The sequence below is a fragment of the Thalassophryne amazonica genome, chromosome 13 (assembly GCF_902500255.1).
Source record: "Thalassophryne amazonica chromosome 13, fThaAma1.1, whole genome shotgun sequence".
Classification (NCBI taxonomy): domain Eukaryota; kingdom Metazoa; phylum Chordata; class Actinopteri; order Batrachoidiformes; family Batrachoididae; genus Thalassophryne; species Thalassophryne amazonica.
In genome coordinates, this window is record NC_047115.1 from 13,286,739 (window position 1) to 13,313,513 (window position 26,775).

The 26,775-nt window shown below is 42.3% G+C and overlaps 1 protein-coding gene across 2 annotated transcripts in view; it reads left to right on the forward strand.

The window, feature by feature from the left end:
• Positions 1-26,775, forward strand: part of cdh5 (cadherin 5) — a 106,435-nt gene that overhangs the window by 44,491 nt on the left and 35,169 nt on the right. For both annotated transcript variants that reach the window (XM_034184754.1, XM_034184755.1), the window contains 5 exons: positions 13,485-13,592; positions 15,213-15,355; positions 15,438-15,571; positions 20,049-20,158; positions 25,928-26,030. In XM_034184754.1, coding sequence (XP_034040645.1) covers positions 13,485-13,592; positions 15,213-15,355; positions 15,438-15,571; positions 20,049-20,158; positions 25,928-26,030 — 598 coding nt within the window. The remainder of the gene's footprint in view (positions 1-13,484; positions 13,593-15,212; positions 15,356-15,437; positions 15,572-20,048; positions 20,159-25,927; positions 26,031-26,775) is intronic.

The following is a 26,775-nucleotide window of genomic DNA, read 5'->3' on the forward strand; positions in this document are numbered from 1 at the left end:
ATTGTATGGCTTTGCCTTGCAATATGAAGCGCCTTGGGGCAACTGTTTGTTGTGATTTGGTGCTATATAAATGAAATTGATTTGATTTGATTTGATTACTTCCCACCTTGGCCTTTCTGTGTGGTGTTTGCGTGTTCTCCCCGTCTGTGTGTGGGTTCCCTCCAGATCCTCCAGCTTTCTCCCACTTCCAAAGACATGCAGGTTAAGTGAAATGGAAACTTTAAATTAACCATATGTGTGAGTGTGAATGAGTTTGTCTATATGTGGCCCTGTGACAGACTGGCGTCCTGTCGACGGTGTACCCTGTCTTTCGCCCTATGACTGCTGGGGTAAGCTCCAGCCCTCCGTGACCCTTGAATGGAGTAAACAGTATAGAAAATTAATGAATGTCTAGAAATGTGATAAATATACCTGGCAAGATTTTGAATGTTTTCAGTGTTTTACTTGTAATCTCTGGATTTGAAAGCAATTTGTTTTAATCAGGATTTTTTTTAATTTTGCAGAGATTTTTGTGAAAGTTGGTGGAAATATTGGTTTTAACAGTTAATACAAAAACGTGTGTCTGAAATGTAGTAAAAAAAAAAGAAACTTTTTACGAGTTTTGTCAACTAAAATTTAATGCACGTATCTTGGCTTGACTTGACTTCTCCTAGTTGTGCACAAATGCAGTTTTGTCCAGCTAGAGAGCCAGATTCAGGTTGTTTGAGGGTTTACAGACTCAGGCTTGGTTCACACTTTGCATGAACACAGATGCAGTCTGAAACACACCTCAGTGCCGGACTTTCTGTCAGACTTTGGTTCCAAACTGAAGAAAAAGTTTGCAACAAATTTTTATCAGAAAATTCCACCAGCTCATAATGATGTTCCTTCACAAAACTCCTGGCCTCCTTCGTATTAAGGGGTGCTGCCTTCACTCCTCATCAGATAAATTATTCAGGACATAAGAGAGCTGATTACTGTTGTGAAAGTGTTGGAACACGGACCCACAACAGGGGGCGCAATGAACGGACAATGGAGAAAGTAAATAACAAGTTTTACTGTTGTGAAAATGCACAACCAATACAACAATTGACAATTTGGGTTTACACCGAATTCCACTGGTGTCGTGTGGGCAGGCTCGAAGGTAGGAGACGTCCGTCCAAGTCGAGCCGGAACCACCCAGATTTCCCCTGCCACCGAACCCTGGAAATACTGGAACCGCCAAGTCCCGAATTCCCAGGTGGCCACTGCCTCCGCTCGTCGGATCCGGTACTGCTGGCAAGAGAACAAACACACAGGTGTGGATGCGGCTGCACCCAGTACACAGAGAGGGAAGAAGCTGACTCCACCTCACGTCAATACTGCAGAAAGGTGAGTACTTCTCCAAGCAATTTAGCTCACAATAATCAGCTGTCCTGCAAAGGTTTAACAAATCTTTTAGCCAGTTAATCAGAATATTAATGCAGAGAACGTTACCTTTAACGTAAGGCGATATCTCGGCACTGAGGTGGAGACGCCGTCCTCCTGATATACCTCTGTGCTGAGTGGAACAGCTGAGTCTGGTGATGGGTGACAGCTGTCACCCAGGCTACTCCCATTAGGCGGCAGCGCCCTCTGGTGCCTGGAGCCCGCACTCCAGGCAGGGCGCCCTCTGGTGGTGGTGGGCCAGCAGTACCTCCTCTTCAGCGGCCCACACAACAGGACCCCCCCCTCAACGGGCGCCTCCTGGCGCACGACCGGGCTTGTCCGGATGGCGACGGTAGAAGTCGGCCAGGAGGGCCGGGTCCAGGATGAAGCCCTTCTTCACCCAGGAGCGCTCCTCGGGTCCGTACCCCTCCCAGTCCACCAGATACTGAAAACCCCGGCCCATCCGACGGACATCAAGGAGCCGGCGGACTGTCCAAGCCGGTGCTCCGTCGATGATCCGGGCAGGAGGCGGCGCCGGACCCGGGGTGCAGAGGGGTGAGGTGTGAAGAGGCTTGATCCGGGAAACATGAAAAACTGGATGGATCCGCAGTGAGGCCGGAAGCTGGAGCCTCACTGCGGCGGGGTTGATGACCTTGAGGATCTTATAAGGTCCGATGTACCGTTCTTGTAGTTTTGGTGAGTCAACCTGTAGAGGAATGTCCTTGGTGGACAACCAGACCTCCTGCCCAGGACGATACTTGGGGGCCGGGGCTCGCCGCCGGTCTGCATGTTTCTTCGCCCTCGTCCGGGCCTGCAACAAGGCAGAGCGGGCGGCCCGCCACACCCGACGGCACTTCCGTAGGTGGGCCTGGACCGAGGGCACACCGACCTCTCCCTCAACCACCGGAAACAAGGGGGGCTGATACCCCAAGCACACCTCAAACGGGGAGAGGCCGGTGGCTGATGACACTTGGCTGTTGTGGGCGTACTCGATCCAGGCCAGGTGGGTACTCCAGGCCGTCGGGTGCGCGGCTGTCACACAGCGAAGTGTCTGCTCCAGCTCCTGATTCGCCCGCTCTGCCTGCTCGTTGGTCTGGGGGTGGTACCCAGACGAGAGGCTGACCGTGGCCCCCAGTTCCCGGCAGAAGCTCCTCCAGACATGTGAGGTGAACTGGGGACCGCGATCGAAGACGATGTCTGATGGTATGCCATGCAGACGGACGACGTGGTGGACCAGGAGGTCCGCTGTCTCCTGGGCCGTTGGGAGCTTCGGGAGGGCCACGAAGTGGGCCGCCTTGGAGAAACGGTCCACTATCGTGAAGACGACGGTGTTTCCCTGGGACGGCGGGAGACCCGTGACGAAGTCCAGACCGATGTGGGACCAGGGGCGATGAGGCACGGGCAGTGGCTGTAGCTGCCCTGAGGTCTTTCTGTGATCGGCCTTGCCCCTGGCGCAGGTGGTACAGGCCTGGACGTAGTCCCGGACGTCGGCCTCCAGGGATGCCCACCAGAAGCGTTGCCGGACGACTGTCACGGTCCTTCGCACCCCTGGGTGACAGGAGAGCTTAGAACCGTGACAGAAGTCCAGGACTGCAGCCCTAGCCTCTGGTGGGACGTATAGTTTGTCCCTTGGTCCGTTTCCGGGGTCCGGGACACGGGTCAGGGCCTCCCGGACGGTCTTCTCCACGTCCCAGGTGAGGGCGGCCACGATAGCGGACTCCGGGATGATGGGATCCGGGGGATCCTACGGTTCCGTTTTGACTTCGTCTTCGTGCACCCGGGACAATGCATCCGACCTCTGATTCTTGGTCCCGGGACGGTAGGTAATCCGGAAGTCAAAACGGCCAAAGAACAGTGACCAGCGGGCTTGCCTGGGGTTCAGTCGCTTGGCGGTCCTGATGTACTCCAGGTTCCGATGGTCAGTGAAAACCGTGAATGGCACGGCTGTTCCCTCCAACAGATGTCTCCACTCTTCGAGGGCCTCTTTCACAGCAAGGAGTTCCCGATTGCCGACGTCATAGTTCCGTTCAGCGGGGGTCAACCTGCGAGAAAAATAGGCACACGGGTGAAGGACCTTATCGGTCTTCCCGCTCTGGGAGAGCACCGCTCCTATCCCTGAGTCCGAGGCATCCACTTCAACCACTAACGGGCGGCTAGGATCGGGCTGCACCAGAACTGGTGCAGACGAGAAGCGCCGTTTCAACTCCTTGAACGCGGCTTCGCACCGATCCGACCAGGTGAAGGGAACTTTTGGTGAGGTCAGGGCTGTCAGGAGGCTAACTACCTGACTATAGCCCTTAATGAACCTCCTATAGAAATTAGCAAAACCGAGGAACTGTTGCAGCTTCCTACGGCTTGTGGGTTGGGGCCAATCTCTCACCGACGCAACCTTGGCCGGATCAGGGGCGACGGAGTTAGAGGAGATGATAAACCCCAAGAAGGACAAAGAAGTGCGGTGGAATTCACACTTCTCGCCCTTCACAAACAGACAGTTCTCCAACAACCGCTGCAGAACCTGACGGACATGCCGGACATGAGTCTCAGGATCCGGGGAAAAGATGAGTATATCATCCAGATACACGAAGACGAACCGGTGCAGGAAGTCCCGCAGGACATCGTTTACCAACGCTTGGAAGGTCGCGGGAGCATTAGTGAGACCGAACGGCATGACCAGGTACTCAAAATGGCCCAACGGGGTGTTAAATGCCGTCTTCCATTCGTCTCCCTTCCGGATCCGAACCAAATGATACGCATTCCTAAGATCAAGTTTGGTGAAGATATTGGCTCCATGCAAGGGGGTGAACACCGAATCCAACAGGGGCAATGGGTATCGATTGCGAACCGTGATTTCGTTCAACCCCCTATAATCAATGCATGGACGAAGCCCGCCATCCTTTTTACCCACAAAAAAGAAACCAGCACCCATCGGAGAGGTGGAATTCCGGATCAACCCGGCAGCTAATGAGTCCCGGATGTAGGTCTCCATTGATTCACGCTCCGGCCGTGAGAGGTTGTACAGCCTACTGGACGGAAACTCACTGCCTGGAACCAAATCAATGGCACAATCATACGGGCGGTGGGGAGGAAGCGTGAGAGCCAGATCCTTGCTGAACACGTCAGCGAGGTCATGGTACTCCGCCGGCACCGCCTTCAGATTGGGCGGGACTCGGACCCCTCCTTAGCTTGGGAGCCGGGAGGAACCGAGGAACCTAGACACTCCCGATGGCAGGTTTCGCTCCACTGAACCACTACCCCGGACGGCCAATCGATCCGGGGATTGTGCTTAGCATCCATGGAAACCCCAAAACCACACGGGAGGTGGCCTGAGTCACAAAGAACTCGATCACCTCCCGGTGGTTACCTGACACCACCAGAGTTACTGGAGGTGTCTTATGTGTGATTGGTGGGAGTAGGGAGCCATCTAGCGCCCGAACCTGCACAGGCGAGGTAAGAGCCACCAGAGGGAGCCCTATCTCCCTGGCCCATCTACTGTCAAGCAGATTCCCCTCAGAGCCCATGTCCACCAGTGCTGGGGCCTTCAGGGTCGAATCCTCAAACAGGATCGTGACTGGGAGTCGTGTAGCAATGTGGGTGTGTCCCACGTGAATATTTTGGCCCACCCCTGGCCCAGTCTCTAGGGGCGGGCGTTGGAGTTTAACCGCTCGGGGCAGTCGTTTGCGAGATGCTCACTCGAGCCACAAACATAACAGGCTCCGTGGGCCTGCCTCCTTTGTGCTCCAGGTGCCCTAAATGTTGCCCTGCTTGTGTCCATAGCTTCGTCAGCAGGGGGAGCCATAGGCGCACGGAGCGCAGGAACAGAGGAGCGTGGGGAGGGCGGAGCTCGATCGGACCCGGAAGGGAGAGGGACGACGCGTGCCTGGCCACGCCCTTCGCCTCGTTCCCGACGGCGTTCTTCTAACCGGTTGTCGAGTCGTATAACTAGATCGATGAGCCCATCTAAATCCCGCGGTTCGTCCTTAGCCACCAGGTGCTCTTTTAGGACCAGTGACAGTCCGTTTACAAAGGCAGCGCAGAGGGCAGTGCTATTCCAGCCGGATCTCGCCGCCGCGATGCGGAAGGCGACTGCATAGGCAGCTGCGCTCCGACGCCCCTGTCTTATTGACAGTAGTGCGGTTGAAGCGGACTCTCCTCTATTGGGATGATCGAACACCGTTCTGAGCTCCCGTACAAACCCATCGTATGTGTGAAGGAGCCGTGAGTTCTGCTCCCAGAGCGCTGTAGCCCAAGCGCGTGCCTCCCCGCGAAGCAGATTTATCACATAAGCTACTTTGCTAGCATCAGTCGCGTACATCACGGGACGCTGTGCGAAGACGAGCGAACACTGCATCAGAAAGTCCGCGCACGTCTCCACACAGCCTCCGTACGGCTCTGGAGGGCTTATGTATGCTTCTGGGGACGGAGGAAGGGACCGTTGAACGACCAGTGGAACGTCACTTTCGCGCGCAGGGTCCTCGGGAGGGAGAGCCGCAGCGGCGCCCGAAGGGCGCGCCTCCACTTGTGCGGCGAGAGCCCCCCACCCTGCGGTTCAGGAGAACGTGCTGCTCGGTCATTAAGTCGATCCGAGAGGTGAAAGCGGTGAGAATCCGCTGCAACTCACCGATTACCCCTCCCGAAGCCTCCGCCGCGCCTTGGTCTTCCATTGGCCATTCAACAGCCGGTTGACGCCCCTCGGGGTCCATGACGCTGGCCGAGATATCCTGTGTGAAAGTGTTGGAACACGGACCCACAACAGGGGGCGCAATGAACGGACAATGGAGAAAGTAAATAACAAGTTTTACTGTTGTGAAAATGCACAACCAATACAACAATTGACAATTTGGGTTTACACCGAATTCCACTGGTGTCGTGTGGGCAGGCTCGAAGGTAGGAGACGTCCGTCCAAGTCGAGCCGGAACCACCCAGATTTCCCCTGCCACCGAACCCTGGAAATACTGGAACCGCCAAGTCCAGAATTCCCAGGTGGCCACTGCCTCCACTCGTCGGATCCGGTACTGCTGGCAAGAGAACAAACACACAGGTGTGGATGCGGCTGCACCCAGTACACAGAGAGGGAAGAAGCTGACTCCACCTCACGTCAATACTGCAGAAAGGTGAGTACTTCTCCAAGCAATTTAGCTCACAATAATCAGCTGTCCTGCAAAGGTTTAACAAATCTTTTAGCCAGTTAATCAGAATATTAATGCAGAGAACGTTACCTTTAACGTAAGGCGATATCTCGGCACTGAGGTGGAGACGCCGTCCTCCTGATATACCTCTGTGCTGAGTGGAACAGCTGAGTCTGGTGATGGGTGACAGCTGTCACCCAGGCTACTCCCATTAGGCGGCAGTGCCCTCTGGTGCCTGGAGCCCGCACTCCAGGCAGGGCGCCCTCTGGTGGTGGTGGGCCAGCAGTACCTCCTCTTCAGCGGCCCACACAACAATTACGTTCACATGGTATGAGATCTGCAATAACTTTGAGTGACACAAGCCTGGAACCAAATCACATGTTTTCTTTCAGCTCAACTGTGCAGCCGCTCTCATCTCTCTCACTGGTTCTGACTTCACGCTCACACTGTAAGCCGGGCTACTCTGCGGTTTGAGTCTTATCCTTGTTAAGCACATGTTTCATGCCATACGACTGAGTATCTCAGTTACTGCAAGTAAGCCAGTTAGCAGAATATTCCTGTTCCATTCACAGATAAAACAGTCAATCAGGAGAAGCAACGAGCTACTTTTAATGCAGCAAAAACACGTGCAACAGAAACACGCTGGGCAGCACTATTAGAAATAATAATTCTATTAATCAGTATTTTCATGACTGCTTAATCATTTAATGAAGTCATCAATAAAAACAGCCAAAGTCAACCATCTGAAATGGGAAGGTGTATTTGCTCCTCATACGTAAGCTACCTCAGATATTGGTTTAAACTACTTTTACACTATTTAGAACTTCTTAAAAGAGATTTAAGCAACATGTTGTTATTTTATACTTGCATTAAGCAACTCCAAAATAAACTGGTTGGACTAGCTAATCAAATCTGTGTAATACTGCAGTGAAATGTTCATTTAGATGCAAAATTTCACAGCAGGTTTTCATGAAATTTGTAATTTATCAGAATCTCTGTGTTAGCCTCCAAAACCGCCCCAAGGAATTGAGGCATACTAGTTTGTAGCTGTACCTGAGAACAAACATGGTCAAAATTGCAGATGACATTGTGATCTGTAGTGAGAGTAGAGAGCAAGTTGAGTCTAGTCTGGAGGAGTGGAGATATGCTTTGGAGAGAAGGGGAATGAAAGTCAGTAGAAGCAAGACTGAGTACATGTGTGTGAATGAGAGGGAGCCCAGTGGAATAGTGCAGTTACAAGGAGTAGAAGTGGTGAAAGTAGATGAGTTTAAATATTTGGGGTCAACTGTCCAAAGTAATAGAGGGTGTGGTAGAGAGGTGAAGAAGAGAGTGCAGGCAGGGTGGAGTGGGTGGAGAAAGGTGGCAGGAGTGATTTGTGACCGAAGAATATCAGCAAGAGTGAAGGGGAAAGTTTACAAAACAGTAGTGAGACCAGCTATGTTGTACGGTTTAGAGACGGTGGCACTAACAAAAAGACAGGAGATAGAGCTGGAGGTGGCAGAGCTGAAGATGTTGAGATTCTCTTTGGGAGTGACAAGAATAGACAAGATTAGGAATGAACATATCAGAGGGACAGCTCAGGTGGGACGGTTTGGAGACAAAGTCAGAGAGGCGAGATTGAGATGGTTTGGACATGTGCAGAGGAGGGACCCTGGGTATATAGGGAGAAGGATGCTGAGGATGGATCCACCAGGCGGGAGGAGAAGGGGGAGACCAAAGAGGAGGCTCATGGATGTGCTGAGAGAGGACATGCAGGTGGTTGGTGTGACAGAGGAAGATACAGAGGACAGGGAGAGATGTAAACGATTGATCTGCTGTGGCGACCCCTAACGGGAACAGCCGAAAGACAAAGAAGAAGAAGAAGCCAATCAAAAGCTTTGATGCTACAGCTGTAGCACTCACAACAAGAGCAACCAGAGATTTCTGACGTCCGCCAATCTGGAGCCGGATCACCTCCAAAATTCTGTGGAGTCTTCCATGTCCTAATATCTGTCTGTGGTGCAAATTTGCTGAGAATCTGTGAAGTAGTTTTGAAGTAATCCTTCAAAGCCTATATAAAGGGAAGTCTTCGTGGCTTAATATGTATCTGTGTTGAAAATTTCATCAAAATCCATAGTTTTGACGTAATACTGCTAATCTTTCAAAGCCTATATAAAGTGAAACTTGATCCAGAATCTGGATCTAGATCCAGATCACCTCCAAAACTGAATGGAGTCTTCCTTGGTCTAATATCTATCTGTGGTGACAATTTTGTCAAAATCCGTGCAGTAGTTTTGACATAATCTTGCTAACAGAGACAGACAGACAAATAAATAAATGCTGATGATTTTATTACATCCTTGGTGGACGTAATAACACGTTAATTAGCAAACCAGCTGCATGCCTGCCCGCTAAACAAACTAGCATAGAAAGCTATTTTAGCGACTGCAGTGGGAAGCTAGTTAGCCTAGCTCAGTCATAACAATGGCTCTCCATGCTAGCTTGTTTAGTTGATGTGCAGTGGACTCAAAAGCAAATTTGCTGAGATTAGTTATTAGAACATCATCTTATCATGTATTTCGTCAATGTGTTCATTTAGGAAAATTAGCTGGCTATTGTATTTGTGAGCTTGCTAAATAATTCAACTACTCCACTTCACCAAAGTTGCGCCATCTTCAAGATTCCAGACTCACCAATTATAAAGGAAAGCATGGCTTAATCTCAAAATGTAAGACATAAACAGATTTTGATTTGTGATTTCAACTGCTTTTAAAGCAAAATGAACTGGTTTAAAATAGATATTAGCTGTTATTAAACAGGTTTAAAACTGCTCAAAATCACTTTTTAAACCAATACTTAAGTGGTTTAAACTGGATTTAAAAAATTTAATTTGAGACAAATAAATGAACAAATAAATAAAAATGAGCAGAATTACATTGTGGACTGTTTATTTAGACAAAATAAAGGATTTGTTTTTAAGAAAATATAATGTATTTTTTTTGTCTCAGTTATCATAGCCAAATGATTAAGTGATGGTGAAAAGCAATGTTATACGTTAAAAAAGTTAGCTTGAATCCTACACTGTAAAACTCAATGAGTTAGTTGAACTCAAACCATTTGAGGAAACCGAATGCCTTAAACCAGTTGAGTTTGCCAACTTAAATAAAATCATTTTCAAAAATTTGATTGTTAAAGTTTTAGTAACTTAACAATTTATAGTTATTTAAACTTGTGTAAATTTGTTTCTCAATAAAAAAGTGACAAATAAATTTCTAACTAAAAATTTGCATTACATTTTGGATTAGATTTATGATGCATTCTTTGCTTTACTTATTGACTCTGCACTGTGTTGTTATGACTCCGCCCATTCGCTCCCCTTAGGACGCGAACTCACGATCTCCGGAATGGAAGTCGGATTCTCTAACCAGAAGGCTAAAACCCAGTGCACTGGCGTTGTGACCAGAGAATTCTTTTGAGCTGTTGGGAGTGAGGTTTACTAACTACATATGCACAGCGACACCTGCTGGCCTCCGTTACATAAACTCAATTAAAATGAGTGAATGGAATGCACTGGAAATACATCACCAACACTTAAATGCCCCAAAACCTTAAATGCACTTAAAGGAACTGAGGTGTTATAACAACAATTCATTTTTGAGTTAGTTTAATTAATGGAAATGAGTGACTATAACTTTTTCAAATTTTGAGTTACATTAACTTAATTATTGTATTAAAATGGAGTGTTCAGTTTAACAGTGTATTTACTACACCACATTTCTGATAAGTATTTGTCTTCATGCATGTGCATCTTTATAAGTTTTTTTGTCTGGTTATAAGATGAAAGGAGGGATGGATGTTGACGCCATGATGACATGATGTTGAGGAAAACCTTAAGTGGGATTTCAGTCGAGTTGTGACATTCAGAGCCTTTTTACACCAGATATCCACAGCTGTCATGGGTGAACAGACAGGAGTGTAAATGCACTGCAGATGAGTTTGACAAGATAAAAAGAAAGTGTAAATGCAGCATGTTGTAAGTCCAAAAAGCAGAGAAACATATTGTGAATGCAAACAGACATTACACAGATGTCACACATAACACATTTACACCCCTGACGGAGATCAGTGTAAAGGATGCATTTAGTGTCATTTGCAAAAGACTGTGTGAGAAAAATGAGAATGTCAGAGTTTGTGTGTGTACTGCACGAGCATTTTAATGCAGAGTATAAATATAACTCAGCAGCATCAGATCAAGACAGCTTGAATCTGAGGCGCATATTAATGAAGGCTAGAGAGAAGACATGTCAAATGAAAAGTAAACTTGAATGCTGTAAAATTAGTGTGTTAGGTCACGTGTGCAACAATATCAACCGTTCAGGACTTTTTTCTTTTCTTTTCAGGTGAGTAACTTTGGAGTAATACAGTATGTGTTCCATGTGGCTTGAAGATATGAATGACTGCAGGGTGCGGCCATTCAAATTTCACAAAACAGACAAAATTTAGTTTCTACTGAAATCCAAGCATTATAGTGTCTGTTTATTTTTGTAACATGTTGCAAAATTACAGCTCATTTTAATGAGAGAAATCCATGCCAAATGCAATCTTTCCTTATAACACTATTGTGCAGATGAACGGCAGGAGGAAGTGTATGTGTGCATGTGTGGGGTTTTGAGATTACCTCTGACCTGACCCACTTGCGTGATGGTGTCCCCAGGGCGTGCACGCTAAGATGTCTTGTAAATCACTTCAGAGGTGTTATATGGTTTCAAAAACAGCGTTTTTAGATTTAGAAGTGTTTATTTTTCACTAGCTTTTACAAATATATGAGGAACATAGGAGGTTTATACAGGAAAAAAGCTGTTTTGGTGCATTTTCCGCCATCTTGGTTTATTTTGTTCAAGCAAGCAGCCAGTTGACGTCACGCTGCCTATCTTTAATCTGATTGGCAGTCGCTGTGTCCTTCCCAGCATACACTCGAACCTTGATGGAAGCCACCACGTGATCTATGATGTAGGTCATGGCGTCTGATCGCTTGAATTTCTACCCATCAGGGATCAAAATTCAAAATTGTTTCAGACAGTACGAATTTTAATCATATTGGCAATATAATATTAGGAATCCTGTATTTAATTGTTAAGGAATAAAATTATATGGTGCCAAAGAAAATTATTTTTAGGAGTTAAATAAAAAAATCAGAAGGTTGTACAGCTTTAATGAATGATAGATTTAAGACACTTTTAACACAAGTCAGAAATTTAAAACTAACATTACAATAACCAAAAATGAAGACAAAAATAAAATTTTCCCAAATATTTATTGTAATATAGGTCATGGTTACTGGTTTAAGCCACGCAGCAAAATCGTCCCTTAAAAGCCAGTTTTCATTAAATTTACACGACCATGTCATCACGTGTTCTGGCTGGTTGAAAATGTCTCAACTCTGAGTGTGCTGGCAACAAATAAAAGCAATATGTTGGTTCTGCTATCGTGCTTTGGATAGCATTACAAGAGGCTTTCACTGAATTATTAAATAAATTAATTAATAAAAGGTGTAATTTATTGTGATATTTTTAATTGCAATATCAGAATGAAAATGGAACTAAAATCATACTTCCCACATCTTGGCATTTTTAAGATGTTTGAAAGACTAATATGAACCACTTTAATACCAATTAAGTCCTTATTTTTAGATTAACAAATACAAAGCCTTTTAAGACATTTGAAGGATGTACAGGAGCTCTGGAATGAGAAAACACCAAATCCATCGTTTTTAAAATATTTATTAAACTAAACTCTAATAAGAAAACTCGAGGGGAGCAGTGGCGATGGCCCCAATCAGCATCTCTCTCCTGAGCAGCAACTGGACACCAACAATCAAAGACAGACAGAAGACACATGACTGTGAGAACTGGACAGAATGGACAAAATCCCGTTTTAAATTTGGTTTTGGTATTCATGGATCCAACCTGCCTTCCAACCAGTTTCTAATGGACATATTTTACACACAACTTCAGGTTCTTCCCTTTTGTACTTCCAATTTAAAGCCAGATTTTTGGTTTCAGAATCACTTTAATTTGACGGAAATGCTCGGAATCCATTGGTGCCTACTTCTGGTTTCCGCACTGTAATTCTGCGTTCACATGTTGACAGTAGAACACCTGTCATGCCGGTTGCTCTATGAGAATTAATGGGGTCTTGTTGACAAATCAAAGGTGGAGTTTTAGCATTTTTCACACGTTATATCAGGAACGTCTGGTATTGATAGTTGCTTAACATGTCAAATTATTGTGAAGCTCCAGTTTAATTTCCCTTTGTAATAAACCGAGTGACTCTCTGGCCATATTTTCTCATTGGCAAAGATTGAACAACATCCGGTTTGTCGGATATTAAATTAGACTGTACATTTAAGAAAAAAAAGAAAGAAACCTTTTGTCAAATTACTATAAACATTTGATTAAACTTTGCAACTGTTTATTTTGATGGAAATGCTCTGAATATTCTAACAGTAAAATGCTCTTTTACACCATTAAAAGAGCATTTTACTGTTAGAAATTAGTCCTTAGTAACCACCAGCACAGTGTTATATTACCGTATCTTCCAGAGAAAAGGTCGCAGTTTTTGTACTGGTTTTGGAGGCTCTGTGACGTATGGTCTGGTGCAACTCATATAATAAAAAAAATCACACATTTGTTATTAATGATAATAATTTTAATGACTACTTATGTACAACTTTCCAGGAATCAAAGCACCGAACAAAATAAACTACAATAATAAAAGAATAAATGTTAATAATGAAGAGTACACTTCAACAATGTACAAAACTACAAATTAAAGAGCTGATGATCCACAAAAGGTGCCACTTAGTGTATTTATATATGGGTTTTTCCTCTTCAAGGGGCATTTTTTTGACAGGTGCAACTTTTATTCTGGAAAATACAGTATTTGTATTTTTTAATTTGATGTCATAAGTTCTTCTCTGTTTTTGATCTGCAGGCTTTGGACTATGAAACTAGAAGCAGCTACAGTTTCACGATTCACGTGCGAGAAAACAGCCTGCAGTTTCCTGCTGACAACAAGGACAGCGCTGTCACCAAAGCCCAGGTATGTATGAGGCAAAAGAATTACATTCTAATACACACACACACACACACACACACACACACACACACACACACACACACACACCACACACACACACACACACACACACACACACACACACACAAACACACACACACACACACACACACACATATATGTATATATATATATATATATTTCATGGTTCATGTGAAAAAGATGGAAGTACTAAAGCCACTTTAACTTTGTAGTTTGTGGAATCAAATGTTTGTTATAAAGCTGATCTACAGTAAAGCTGACGTCTAACAGTATTATTGTATATTTTGGAGTATTTTTGCTAGTTTTGGAGGTCCTGTGACTTATACTCCAGTGTGACTTTTACATATGGGTTTTTAACTCAAGATACATTTTTGTAACAGGTGCAACTTATACTTTGAAAAATACAGTAATTTCTTTCAACATTTTTCTGTTTGTAAAATGTTCCAACCTGTTTTTAATAACATAAACATTCTAACTTGTTTCAATTATTTGAGAAAAATTGGAGTCTGTATTTAAAAAAATAGATTACTATATAACTAAAACATAAAATCTACACTATCATTTTGAAACAATATGAAGAAAAAGCAAGAAAAGTATTACTAAATTGTTCTTTAGTTTGAAATAGAATGTGGGAACAGTATATGGGTTTTCTTTTCTTTTGTTGCTTGAGTTCATTTAAGAAATGGTTGGGGAAACAATGTGCTTTCGGATATGTTGTTTTAATTATTAAAAATATACAAATGGCAAGTGTAGTACGCTTTGGCTTCAGGCTGCACCTTTTCAGTTTAACTGATTATTTTAAATTGTGATATTCTGAATAAATCTGAAAGTTGTAAAGTAATTAAATGTAATATAAATATAATAATTTTTAAAATATAGTGCAAGTGAAGTTTGATTTGATAAAATATTTTAAAAAAATTATTGGTAGCTGTTATATAATATGATAATAATAATAATAATAATAATAATAATAATAATAATAATAATAATAATAATAATAATTATTATTATTATTATTATTATTATTATTAAGTTACACAGCAGAAAGATACTTTAAAATGCAAAATGTTGCCTTAAAATTAAGAAAATATGTAACTATGTTTAAAATCTTTTTTTAAACAAATTGAGTTCAATGTAATATTTTTCCATAACATATTGTTTGATTTGATTTGACAAAATGTTATTTAAGAACTAAATTACAACACAAGTGCAGTGCATAATTAAATAAAAAGTATTATATAGGACACCTACAACCAGTATAACAATAATGTCACCTGAAAGGTCGTCAATAGCAGGGTGACGTGATTGTTGCATGTCAAAGTTGACATTGACTTCAACAACTCATGGTGATTCGTTGAGCAACTGCATCATCTGCATCATCAGGAATTCCAATACTCAAGTCACTGCAAATTATAGTGAAATGGAAAGAAATTTTGTGACTAAATTATAAGTGGAACCTCGGCATACTGAGATGAACCTGAAGTAGGAAGCTGCAGAAATGAGAACATTTCTTTCCACCAGTACAGTTAATTTTAAAATTTAAGATTGAACAAATGTGTGGAAACTGAGGCTTCAACGGTGTGAACGACCTAAAATTAACAGATAAACATCAGGGTGGTGGATGTAGATGAGGCGCCAATCTTCTCCAAGCCCATCTACACCTTCAACGTGTTGGAGGAGAGGATGGTGAATAACATAGGAACTGTCGCAGCCAGAGACCCTGACAGAGCCAATAAGAGCATCAGGTACAACGCTGCCGTCCAGGAAAACATTCTCATTAGTGCCCGTCCTGCAGAGCCACTGTCACAGTTATCGTTCTTTTTTTAGGTATTCCATCGAAGACGAGAACTGTCCCATCGCTGTAAACCCTTTAACAGGTCAGCTGTCCACGCTGAAGGCACTGGACAGAGAGCTGGAGGACACACACATGTGTCAAGTCAAGGCTCAGGAGGAGCCGAGTGGTATGTCACACCTCCATTTTATTCTTAACCCCGTTTCCTCTGAACAATGGACAACGGAGCCCCACACGGAAAATTAATACCATGTGTTTTCTGCAGCAAAGCTCATGTGCATGTGGGAGGGAGAAACAAAGAACAACAATCAAAAGACACAATGTCTCAAACTGCAGGGTTTACGAAGAGACGAGTGTGAAGATATTAAGTAGGATGTTTCGAGATTGATCACATCACTATAATACATGGGCCACCCGCTCGGGAATGAGAGACTGAGCAGGAAACTCAAGTTAATGGGTTTCTTTGTTCTTTTCCAGCTGTAATATATATTTTTAGACCAGTAGGGAATGAAATCTAAAGATCTATTTTGGTGGCTGTTTGTGACGTTAAAGGAACACAATGGTCTGACAAGGCACCAGGTATCCAGTATAGATATGGTACTAAGGATAGTTTAAAGATCTCTGCAGAAGAGACAGCAACAACACCCACACCTTTAGTAAAATAAAAAAATAAATCCTCTCTGCTGGCAGCTCAAACTATGTTACAGGCAGAAAATGCCATTGTCATATTTTGTGCTGAAGTCTGTATTATTTACTACATATGATCAACTGAGTATTAACAAAACTGTCTGTGGTGTCCCTCAAATTTTGTGTTCTTGCATCAGATGTGCTCCAAGTTAACTTGTGGTGGTCTGTCATTGATGAATTTTGATACCAGATTGTCTATGGTTTTGTCACAAAAAATCGAATACCCAGTGGGGGGAAATTAGGAAGGTTTTAAACTTTATTCATTTTCTGCCACTTATCTGGGTCAGGGTTGTGGTGGCATTAGACCAAGCAGCTCATTCCAGACTTTCCTATCCTCCGCCAACTCCTCTACCTCTTCCTGGGTGATCCCAGAGCGTTCCCAAGGCAGAGTGAACATATAATCCCTCCAGCATGTCCTGGGTCTTCCCTGGAGCCTCCCTCCAGTTGGACGTGAGACCTCCCAAGGGAGACGACCAGAGGGCATCCTCGCCAGATGCCCGAACCACTTCAAATGGCTCCTTTACATGCAAAGAAGCAGTGGCTCTACTCTGAGTCTCTCCTGGATTTTCAAACCTCTCCTGTCCAGGAGAGTAAAGCCACCTTGACATTTGCACAAATGTGATCCCCACACTGGTAGACAATCTTGCGTGCCAATGAGTAAACTCTTCATAAACTGTGTAAGGCCGAAATGTTCAAAATTTCTGGCACGCATAGATTTTGTGCCACTTGCGTGAACTGGTCTTGAACATTGTGTAAACACTGTGTGTCACTGCGTGTCAATGCGTGTCATTGCACGGGGCCTTGCGCAGTTTATGCACAGTTTACAATGGTTTAAGATGCGTTTACTCATTGGCACGCAAGATTGTGTGCCAGTGCAGGGATCAATTTTGTTCAAGTGTCAAGGTAGCTTGTCCAGATACCCAGCGTAGGAATCATATTTCCGCCTCTTGTATACATGACCTTATTGTTTTGGTCATTACCCACAGTTCATGACCATAGCTGAGGACAGGAGCGTAAATCGTTTTAAACATATTTTAAACATTTGTGACATCAGGATGAATTGTGAACCACAAAATGTGAATAATCAGATTTAGTTGGCACAGATTGGGGGTAATCTTGTGTAAAAGTAGGTGAAAGTGGATGAGTGGGTACAATATGCAGTGACTGGGACCTACCATTCTTTGAGAAGAAACCTCATTCTGAGACTCCATGATTTTAACAGAGACATTGGAAACGTGTGGGGGAAAACACAGAGGTAGCGTTTTGTGTATGCACAAAAACAATCGTGTAATGGGAATCATACAGTACACCTTCAGGTGTATTTTGTACAAATCGTTTGCCCCCGCATGTAAGTGGATATAAAATGAGGATCGGGCTTAATTGACAGTGGGAGAACAACTTTAGTCTGTCTTCATTACTAAATCAAGTCAAGTGTTGGAGGATGTACTAGTGTCACATGCTGCCAATTCCACCTCACACTGCATGGTAGACAACCTGTCCATCCCCACCTCATGAAATAAACCATCTCTCCACCACATTCTGCTTATTTGTTCTGTACACATAGAGGTCTTGGTTACTTTTACAAAAATCTATATTCATAATTCTGCTTTCATGTCAGTAACAAAAACACTGTCCTGGCAGTCAGGTTATACAACCCCAATTCCAATGAAGTTGGGATGTTGTATGTTGGTTTTCAGCCTTGCCACTTACGAGTAGAAAGTTCTCCAGATTCTCTGAATCTTCTGATTATATTATGGACTGTAGATGATGGAATCCCTAAATTCCTTGCAATTGAACATTGAGAAACATTGTTCTTAAACTGTTGAACTATTTTTTCATGCAGTTGTTCACAAAGTGGTGATCCTCACCCCATCTTTGCTTGTGAATGGCTGAGCCTTTTGGGGATGCTCATTTTATACCCAGTCATGACACTTACAATTACTGTCAGTTCCCAAACGCTTATTGAGTGTTGTTAGAAGGAAATCACAGTGGTAAACATACCACTGTCCCAGCTTTTTTGAAATGTGTTGCAGGCATCCATTTCAAATTGAGCAAATATTTGCACAAAAACAATAAAGTTTATAAGTTTGAGCATTAAATATCTTGTCTTTGTGATGTATTCAGTTGAATATAGGTTGAAGAGGATTTGCAAATCATTGTATTCTGTTTTTATTTACATTTTACACAATGTCCCAATTTCAATGGAATTGGGGTTGTAAAACATAGTGGCCCTCTGATTGGTTTATTTCATGTTATGCCTCAAACACACTCATGACTGCTGAAGAGGATAAATCCAAACCCTATGCGCTCTCGAAATACAATATTTGAGCCACACACACCCCAAACTGGATTGCACTATGTGGTTCAGAGCACGTCCCATAGACATTCAAGATAGGGCCCTTGGAATTCAGAGATTGTAACATTTAACTACAAGTTTAGGCTCTTGATTTTCAGATAATCAAAACAAGTCCTGTATTTTATTGTCGTGGGAGAAGTTTATTAGATACCACGAGGTCTGTTTTTCTTTTTTTTTTAGGTCTTCTTGACAGTGCTGTTGGTGGAATGTTTAATATCAGCTGCGATCAGGCCAGTTCTGGAATGTGTTAAAATCCCATTCAGAGGTTTTTAATAAAACGAGGATGATGGTGCTCCTCATATTTGTCCATTTTTACCTCCACCAAGGAGGTTATGTTTTCGGTCGAGTTTGTTTGTTTGTCTGTCAGCAGGATAACTCAAAAAAGTTTGAACAAATTTTGATGAAATTTGTGGAGTGGTTGGAAATGACAAGAGGAACAAGTGATTAAATTTTAGTGGTGATCCGGATCACGATCCGGATCCAGGAATTTTTTAAAGGATTCTTCACCATTGCGGGATAGGGGGAATTTTGACATTCTAGTTTCTAACTCCACAAAAACAAGGCAGAAAGGCTTGAAAAAAAATTAGGGTGTAACATAGTCAAAGGTTCTATCAAACAACAAAGTTTGATGATGTTTGGATCCCGATTCTGGATCTGGTGATCCAGAATATGCAAAAATATAGGGAAAATAGAAAATGTGTCAGTGTGAGGTGACAAATGAAGCTAGAGATGCACAACTAACACCAAATTGTAGCTGAATCTGTACTGATTCAGTAAGGTGTCATCAGATTTGATGTAGCTTCAAATGTTATGGAGCTAGACCCAGAAGAAAACCGCCACTACCGAAAAATCGTTTTTATACAATAACTTTTGAACTAATAAAGACATAAAAGTGATTTCAAGTTCTAGTGGTATGTTTTCATGGTCAAGGATGTCAAATAAAGAAAAGAAAGAAAAGTGTATGTATCATAGTTTTGGCTGTAACACTGAATTGTTGAATAGACAAATAGACAAATAGTTGCCTTGGGGCAACTGTTTGTTGTGATTTGGCGCTATATAAATAAAATTGATTTGATTTGATTTAGATCACTGTGCCAAGGAGGGAATCTCTTTAGGGTCAGTGACCCTATGGCCTTGTGTGGCACATGCAACACTTAAAAAATAGTTCTATTTCAGAATTTACTGTTATTTATTTAGAGAAGTGTTTCATAAATGTTAAATGTTAATATTTGCAGTTTAGTTGAATAATAAATTGAATTTTGTCTCTGATTTGTTTTTGTCTATAAGCACATGCAATATCAATATCAGTGCTCAGATGACAGTAGCTTCTGGGAAAAGTGCAAGTTTCAATAAACTGTGATGCGAAGTCATAGCAGATGAAACTTTTTTATTAGCAATCATCATTGTTAGACTTTTTTAGGTTCAGTGATTCCACGGCGTGTAGATGTTGTGGCGTCAGTGACCCCATGGCCTTGGAGGAGGTTTGCACTCTCCGAGTGCTTCTAGTTGTTATTGTTTCAAAGTGAAAAGCAACAGAAAGATGTGAATCCTGAAACGTTTCAACGGGTTCACTGCGGTGACTCTTGTGTTGTTTCCTCTGCAGGTTTGGTGTCTTTTGTCAAAGTGAACATCATAGTTCAGGACATCAACGACAACAAGCCCGAGCTGTCTGTGGACGAGGTTTTTGTCTGCGAGAACGACAAGGAGGACACGGTGAGACGCCAACACACACAGACAGCACGGCCATACCACATCGGGAATCTTGGGAAACAATGACGTTCACAAACAATAAAACACTTGAACTCATTTCTGTTAAATTAGCCAACGTCCTATATATATTAGCACGGGGCTGGAAATTTGACCTTGACCTTTGACCAACCCTGTTGACCTTTGGCCAACCCCTAACCAAAATAAAATTGTTTTCTTCCCAGCTATAGACCCAATATGCATGCCAAGTTCAATCAAAACTGTATTAGGTCTCCTGAAGACATTGAGATCATGGTGATCACAACAGCGTGCGTCTGGCAGTGTTGCTAAGAAGAAGACAAAAAAGAGAAAACAAAAACTACACAGATGTTTTGGAGTTATTCAGCCAGTAAACATAACATAAAAGTTATTTGCCCTGAAGTTTTCTCCACTCGACCAAAAGTCCAGTGAGCTAATGTCATGGCGAAGTGTCATTCAAAATACTTCTTCTCCTTCCGTTCTTGATGGATTTTTAGTCCAATGGTTTTCTTCAATTCATCTAAGTACTGCTCACAATTCTTCCTCGCGAAATTTTAAAATTTAAAATTTGCGGAAAATATTCACTTTTTATGGTAAAAACAGTGAAATTCACAGAAACTCTTCTTCTCCTTCTGCTCTTGATGGATTTTTAGTCCAATGGTTTCTTCAATTCATCTAAGTACTGCTCACAATTCTTCCTAGCGAAATTTTAAAATTTAGAATTTTGTGGAAAATACTCACTTTTTATGGTAATGACAGGGTTTTCTCTATATTGTCAATATATTATCAGATATTAATGTCTTTACTTTGATGTACTCGCTGTGATCGTGTCTTTGATTCTGTTCTCTATTTTTCACATATACATGTATGCATGTGTGAGAGTTCATGTACCATTATTCCTTTACATAATTACTCATTGTCAAAGCAATCACTGTTCAAGTGATCATTAAAACTGCCACACGAGAAAATGAGCAGATGATCTTTGGCTTAGTCAATGTGCAGACTGTTTTGCTAGGGTCATGTTTTTGCTAAGCGCAGATGTGCATCTTTAATTAATGGTTCAGCCTTGAGGAAAGAGCATTGTAACTGGAACACCGGTTCAGGGCTGGACATTATTATGGGAAGCTTAGGAGACTGAGGGCTCAAAGCCATAACAGTTTTCATATCAACGTGAGACCAGACTTTGTGTCTTTCCATTGTTTTGTAATATTGTCACTCCTATATGCTTGTATGTAACTATATTCAATAAAAGGAGAAGCAAATGGGCAGGACCTTCAGAGCAGATGACAGTTCTTTCTGAAGGAGCGGTTCGTTTGTTTTCTCCTGATCAGGAAAAGAGGTTCAGTGTCTCTTGCGTGATCATTTCTGTGTGTAAACTGGGTTGTTGTTCTTTTCAGGTCCGAACAACTCTGACAGGTAAAAACAGTGAAATTAACAGAAACTCTTCTTGTCCTTCAGTTCTTGATGGATTTTGGTTCCAGTAGTTTTATTGATTCATCTTAGCACGGTTCACACGTCAGCCTCACAAAATCTTGAATTTTGAAGAAAATATATGTTGTCCTTCTCTTTCGGTTTCTGGTAGATTTTAATCCTGATTGTTCTTTTCTTGTAGAATCAATAAATATAGAATTTTGGGGAAAATTCAGACTTTTGGCTGTGAAAACACTGAAATTCACCTAAAACAGGGCAGGGTTCTAAATTGCAGGGTTGCACAGGAAAAATAAAATCACCAAAATAAGACTCCATTCAAGAAATTATTTCACATTGTCGTAAAGATTTTGGAAGAGAATCTCAACTACCAGGAAAATATTGACAGCAGCGTTTTAAGTTACTGTCCACCAGGAGAGTTTATACATGACTGTAAATGTTTCAGATGGTAGTTCAGGTTTCTTATAAAAGTGTAATTACACAATAGTGTAAATGGTAAAATTTACAGCTTATGTCTTAACAATAAATCCAGTGGGCTCTGTGTCATTGACGCTCTGGTTTGTTATTAAGACATATGGGTCTAATCTGAAATAATTACCTTTAAACGTTTCCACTCTGCACTGTATAACAAGAAAATATAAAAATTAATTTGTATTTGTGAGACAAGGTGTTGGTTTTCATAACGCTCGGTGAAATTGTTGAGTCTAACCTTGAGTGGAACCCTGTTTAATGAAGACTGATGGCGTGTTTTTACGGTCTTGGCAGCGGTTTGCACTTATAGGTAACACGTGTTCTCATTTCTTCTGACTGCTGGAGTTGGATGAATGCTGGAAGCTCTTTACACAGAGCCGTCCGGCCACAACGCAACACTTCACGATATAACAAATAATATATTTACCAAAGATTAAAAGCCTCAAATAATCCAGCTGACGTGTGGAAATATTCATGTAACATCTGTGGTGGAGCTGATAAAAGTGACTAAAAGGTGGAATGAAATGATGTGCAGCCCACACATTCCTGGGAGGAGCTCCAGTCGGATGACATCATTGAAAACATCTGTGTGGGTGTGGCGTGCCAGGAACCAAGAGGTAAACGTCCAGAAACTCGTCTGTTATTTTTGTTACGTCTTTCGAGGCTCAAGATCAACACAGAATCATCTGGAACCCATTGATTTGTTCAGATGTCATCGACGTTACATCCACTTCTACAAAATAAAAGCCCCACCCCTCTTATCCATCTCTAAACCATGCAGACTGCATGGACACGGTTAAGAGGAAAGTTTTTTGACTCTCATCAAAGCTTGTTAAAGAAGACAACACCCAAAACTAAAAATGAAGATGTGTTTAACTGAACTTTATCCAGTCAATATTTGTTCCCTGACTTTAGGAGCCATGTGGTCTTCAGGGTCTTTACGATTCTGTTTTGTTGTTGTTGTTGTTTTTTTGTGGGGTTTCCAATTTAAATTCCGCTCTTAAATCTGAAAATTATAACATAATTAACTCTGAATCCTGCTGCAGTTTACACTGGTATAAATATAATTAATACCAAGTCATTTCTAAGTCATAAAAAAAAATGAATAGTATTATTTTGTGCTCTATTCATGAGCAATAATACTGCAGTAAATACAATTATTTAAATTAAACATTTATAAAATGATGTCAGTGATGTTTGTGCAGAAACACACACACACACATATGTATGTGTGTGTGTGTGTGTGTAATATATATATATATATATATAATATATATATATAATATATATATATATATATATGAGGTCTGTTAGAAAAGTAACGGACCTTTTTATTTTATGCAAAAAATATATGGATTTGATTCATATGTTTTTACGTCAGCCAAGCGAGACAAAGAACACCTCCGTTTCGGAGTATTAGAGGACAAGTTGGGACATGTCCAGCTCTCCACAATTTCTCTTATACTCACTCGACTGGTAAGCCACTGAAAGCCGAGATAGGCATGCCCCAACTTGTTCTATGACACTCCAAAACGGAGGCGTTCTTTGTCTCGCTCCATCAGCGAATCCGTCATGATGCGCGAAGCCTCCGCGCGGCTTTCCATGACAAAATCTCTTGTTAAAAGTGAAATCTGCCGGAAAATGGCTGATGTCCAGCTCTTGTGATAACCAGAGAAATTGCACATGATGGTCCTGGAGCCATACAGCCATCCGTTTAGAAATGAAATGGTCGTTTCTGCCTGTCGATCACCGCTCAGAGCATGGTGCGCCGTGCGCCATTGTGGGCCGTCCTTAAAGCGGTAGTAACACTCCTTAATCTGTGAAGCCCAAAAAATTTTCACCGAAAGCCAAATGAATTTTCCGAATGGTTTCCAGCTGCCTGTCTCTAACAGTTTCTGAACAAATTCTGATGGAGCAAAGCCCAAATCATTCCGCCATTTCCTCGCAATGAAAAAACGATGAGAGGGGTGGACCAGTGCTCACTCAATCCTGCCCACAGGCGAATGACGCAACCGACAGGCGTGAAAAAACTCACGCATGTGCACGAAGATTCAAGCTTGGCTGACATAAAAACATATTTATCAAATCCATATATTTTTTGCATAAAATAAAAAGGTCCGTTACTTTTCTAACAGACCTCGTATATATATATATATATAGATAGATATTAGTGACAGAATATTTTAACCCAGTCCGACATCGTCACAAGAACCGTTCCTGTTTTTATTACAGATGGAGTGAAGAGGAAGTCAAAACTTCTTTTTCTGACTTGACATGTTTCTAAGTGAAGCGATTTTTTTTTTTTTAAATGTCATTTGATTTGAACATCAGCAGACATTCCCACCTGATAATACCATATTTTTAAAGGCCTGTGTGCTCACCTCCCTCGTCTGCCTCACATCTCTCAAATTCTGCACCGCCCTGATGGATTGTTGAACTCAACTGCAAAAAGTTGGAAAAAACATTTATTTATTTATTGGCAGCTGGGAGTCATAACAGCCAATAAGGGCAAATTTGATTTGATACGTATGATGGATTTCAATAAAAAAAAAATCATTCCCAGGTCCCAGGGACACACCTTCCTGTTACTTATTGTGATGAAAGAACAAGACAAAATCCACAGACTTTCAATTGGTTTTGGTTTCTCGTATTTGGCCACTTAAAGAGAAATTCAAGTATTTTTTCAACCGGGGCTCTGCTGTTACATGTTACTGGGTTTCACTTTTCAGTCAGAATAAAAACAGTTTTAACAGGTTCAGTATTGACTTAGAAAACAAAAACCATAATGGGCAAAACAGCTACACAATGCAAAGCAAGTTAAAACACCCAAGTAGGACCAACGTTCCACTTTTTCTCACCACTGGACAGGCAAAAATGTCAGTCTTCAACCTGGATGTTATATTTTGTTTTTAATCATGCTAATGCTAATTTGGCATGCAAGTACTTCAGACTAGAGGTGGGCGGATCGATCCTAATATCGATAATATTGATACCAACACTGGTATTGATATTAAATGATCCTCATGTAAAAAGATCGATACTCAAACCTTTTTTTTTCTCCCGCAAGCACTGACTGCTGCGCACACAGATTCATCAAAGTCTACTCTCTGTTTGTAAGAGCAGCGCTGTGCTGTGTCACACAACACGGAGCAGAGCACCCTTGTATTGTGGTTTGTCAGCCCTCTACCTCAGGAGATTTTGTTTTAAGTTGTATTGAGTGATATTTTTTAAACAAAAATGTTGATTGTGATAATAAAGTATTTTGTTGTCATGTACAATGTTTGGTGAAATTCTATCCTAGGGCTTTTGGATCCTTTGGATCTATGAAGCTTAAATATGAAAAAGTATCGGTATCGGTATCAGTGATACTGGGCCTGTATTTACTTGGTATCAAGATCATACCAAATTCCCGGTACCCCCCCCCCCCCCCCCCCACACACACACACATCCAGCCCAGTCAGATGAGTCTGGACATGCCCCTGATGGGAAAACAATAACAATGGTAAATTATGTATAGAAGATTATTAGAGAATTATTTATAGTTTATAGAAAATAATAATAATAATAACTTGGATTTATAGAGTGCTTATAGATAGTGAAAATATATATTTTTCAGTATTTAACAGGTCGTGTTAAAATATATCAGTACAGTAAATGTTTAGTCACACAATAAGTATGTTAACACAACACTGTATTTTTGTATAATATTTATCACACAACATTGCAGTGGCATTTATTTGTCGCGGCCCCCTTCGGGTGGAGAATTTCATTAACATCCATGGTAGACTTTGATACTGGCTTTCCTGGGAAGATGATAGTTCATCTTGGATGGATTCATTTGACCTTGTTTTCCTGTAGGTCATAGGGACGTTGCAAGCCTTCGATAAAGACGAGCAGCAGCCTTCCTTCACCTTCAGTCTGACCAAATTCAGCACCAACTTCACCCTCAAAGACTACGGCAGTGAGTATTTATGTGCACAGTTCCACTTTTTCCTCTTCCATTTGCTTGTAGCTCTAAACGGTGCTCAGAGGATGCTCCGGCCCTCGCCACTTGTTGCTATGCAACAGGAGAAACTCCATTTGCAGCATTGGGCTTTGTTGCTGGAAGTTAAAATTATTTTAACTTGACAAAGCGTGTCTTGGTTCTGGCTGCCAGACAGGGATTTAGAGAGCCTGTCTGGGACAGTAAGTGCTGTCTGGAAAGCACAACAGCAAATAGTGAAAATAATGAACACGCGCCAGTGCGTCATCTGCAAACTGCGTGGACTTTCAAATGATTGCATCTCTATTCAAAAACACATCCAATCCACCTGCTATACCAATGTGCAGCTTTTTGCAGCCACAGTCTGCACCAAGATGATTCACTCAGTATCTCATGATGTATAATAAATTGTCTTCTGTCTGCATCAAACTTAATGGTAAATGGACTACATTTATATAGCGCTTTTCCATCTGTATCAGATGCTCAAAGCGCTTTACAATTATGCCTTACATTCTCCTATACACACTCACACACCGCTGCCAGGGTGCTGCCATGCAAAGTGCTCACTGCACAACTTGGGGATTAAGGACATTGCCTAAAGGTCCTTGATTTTCCGATCAGGCTGGGTTTTGAACCGAGGATCCTCTGGTCTCAACCCCAACACTTAACCACTAGACCATCACCTCCCAGAGGAAAGACCCAAACAGGGTCTTTCCTCTGTTTG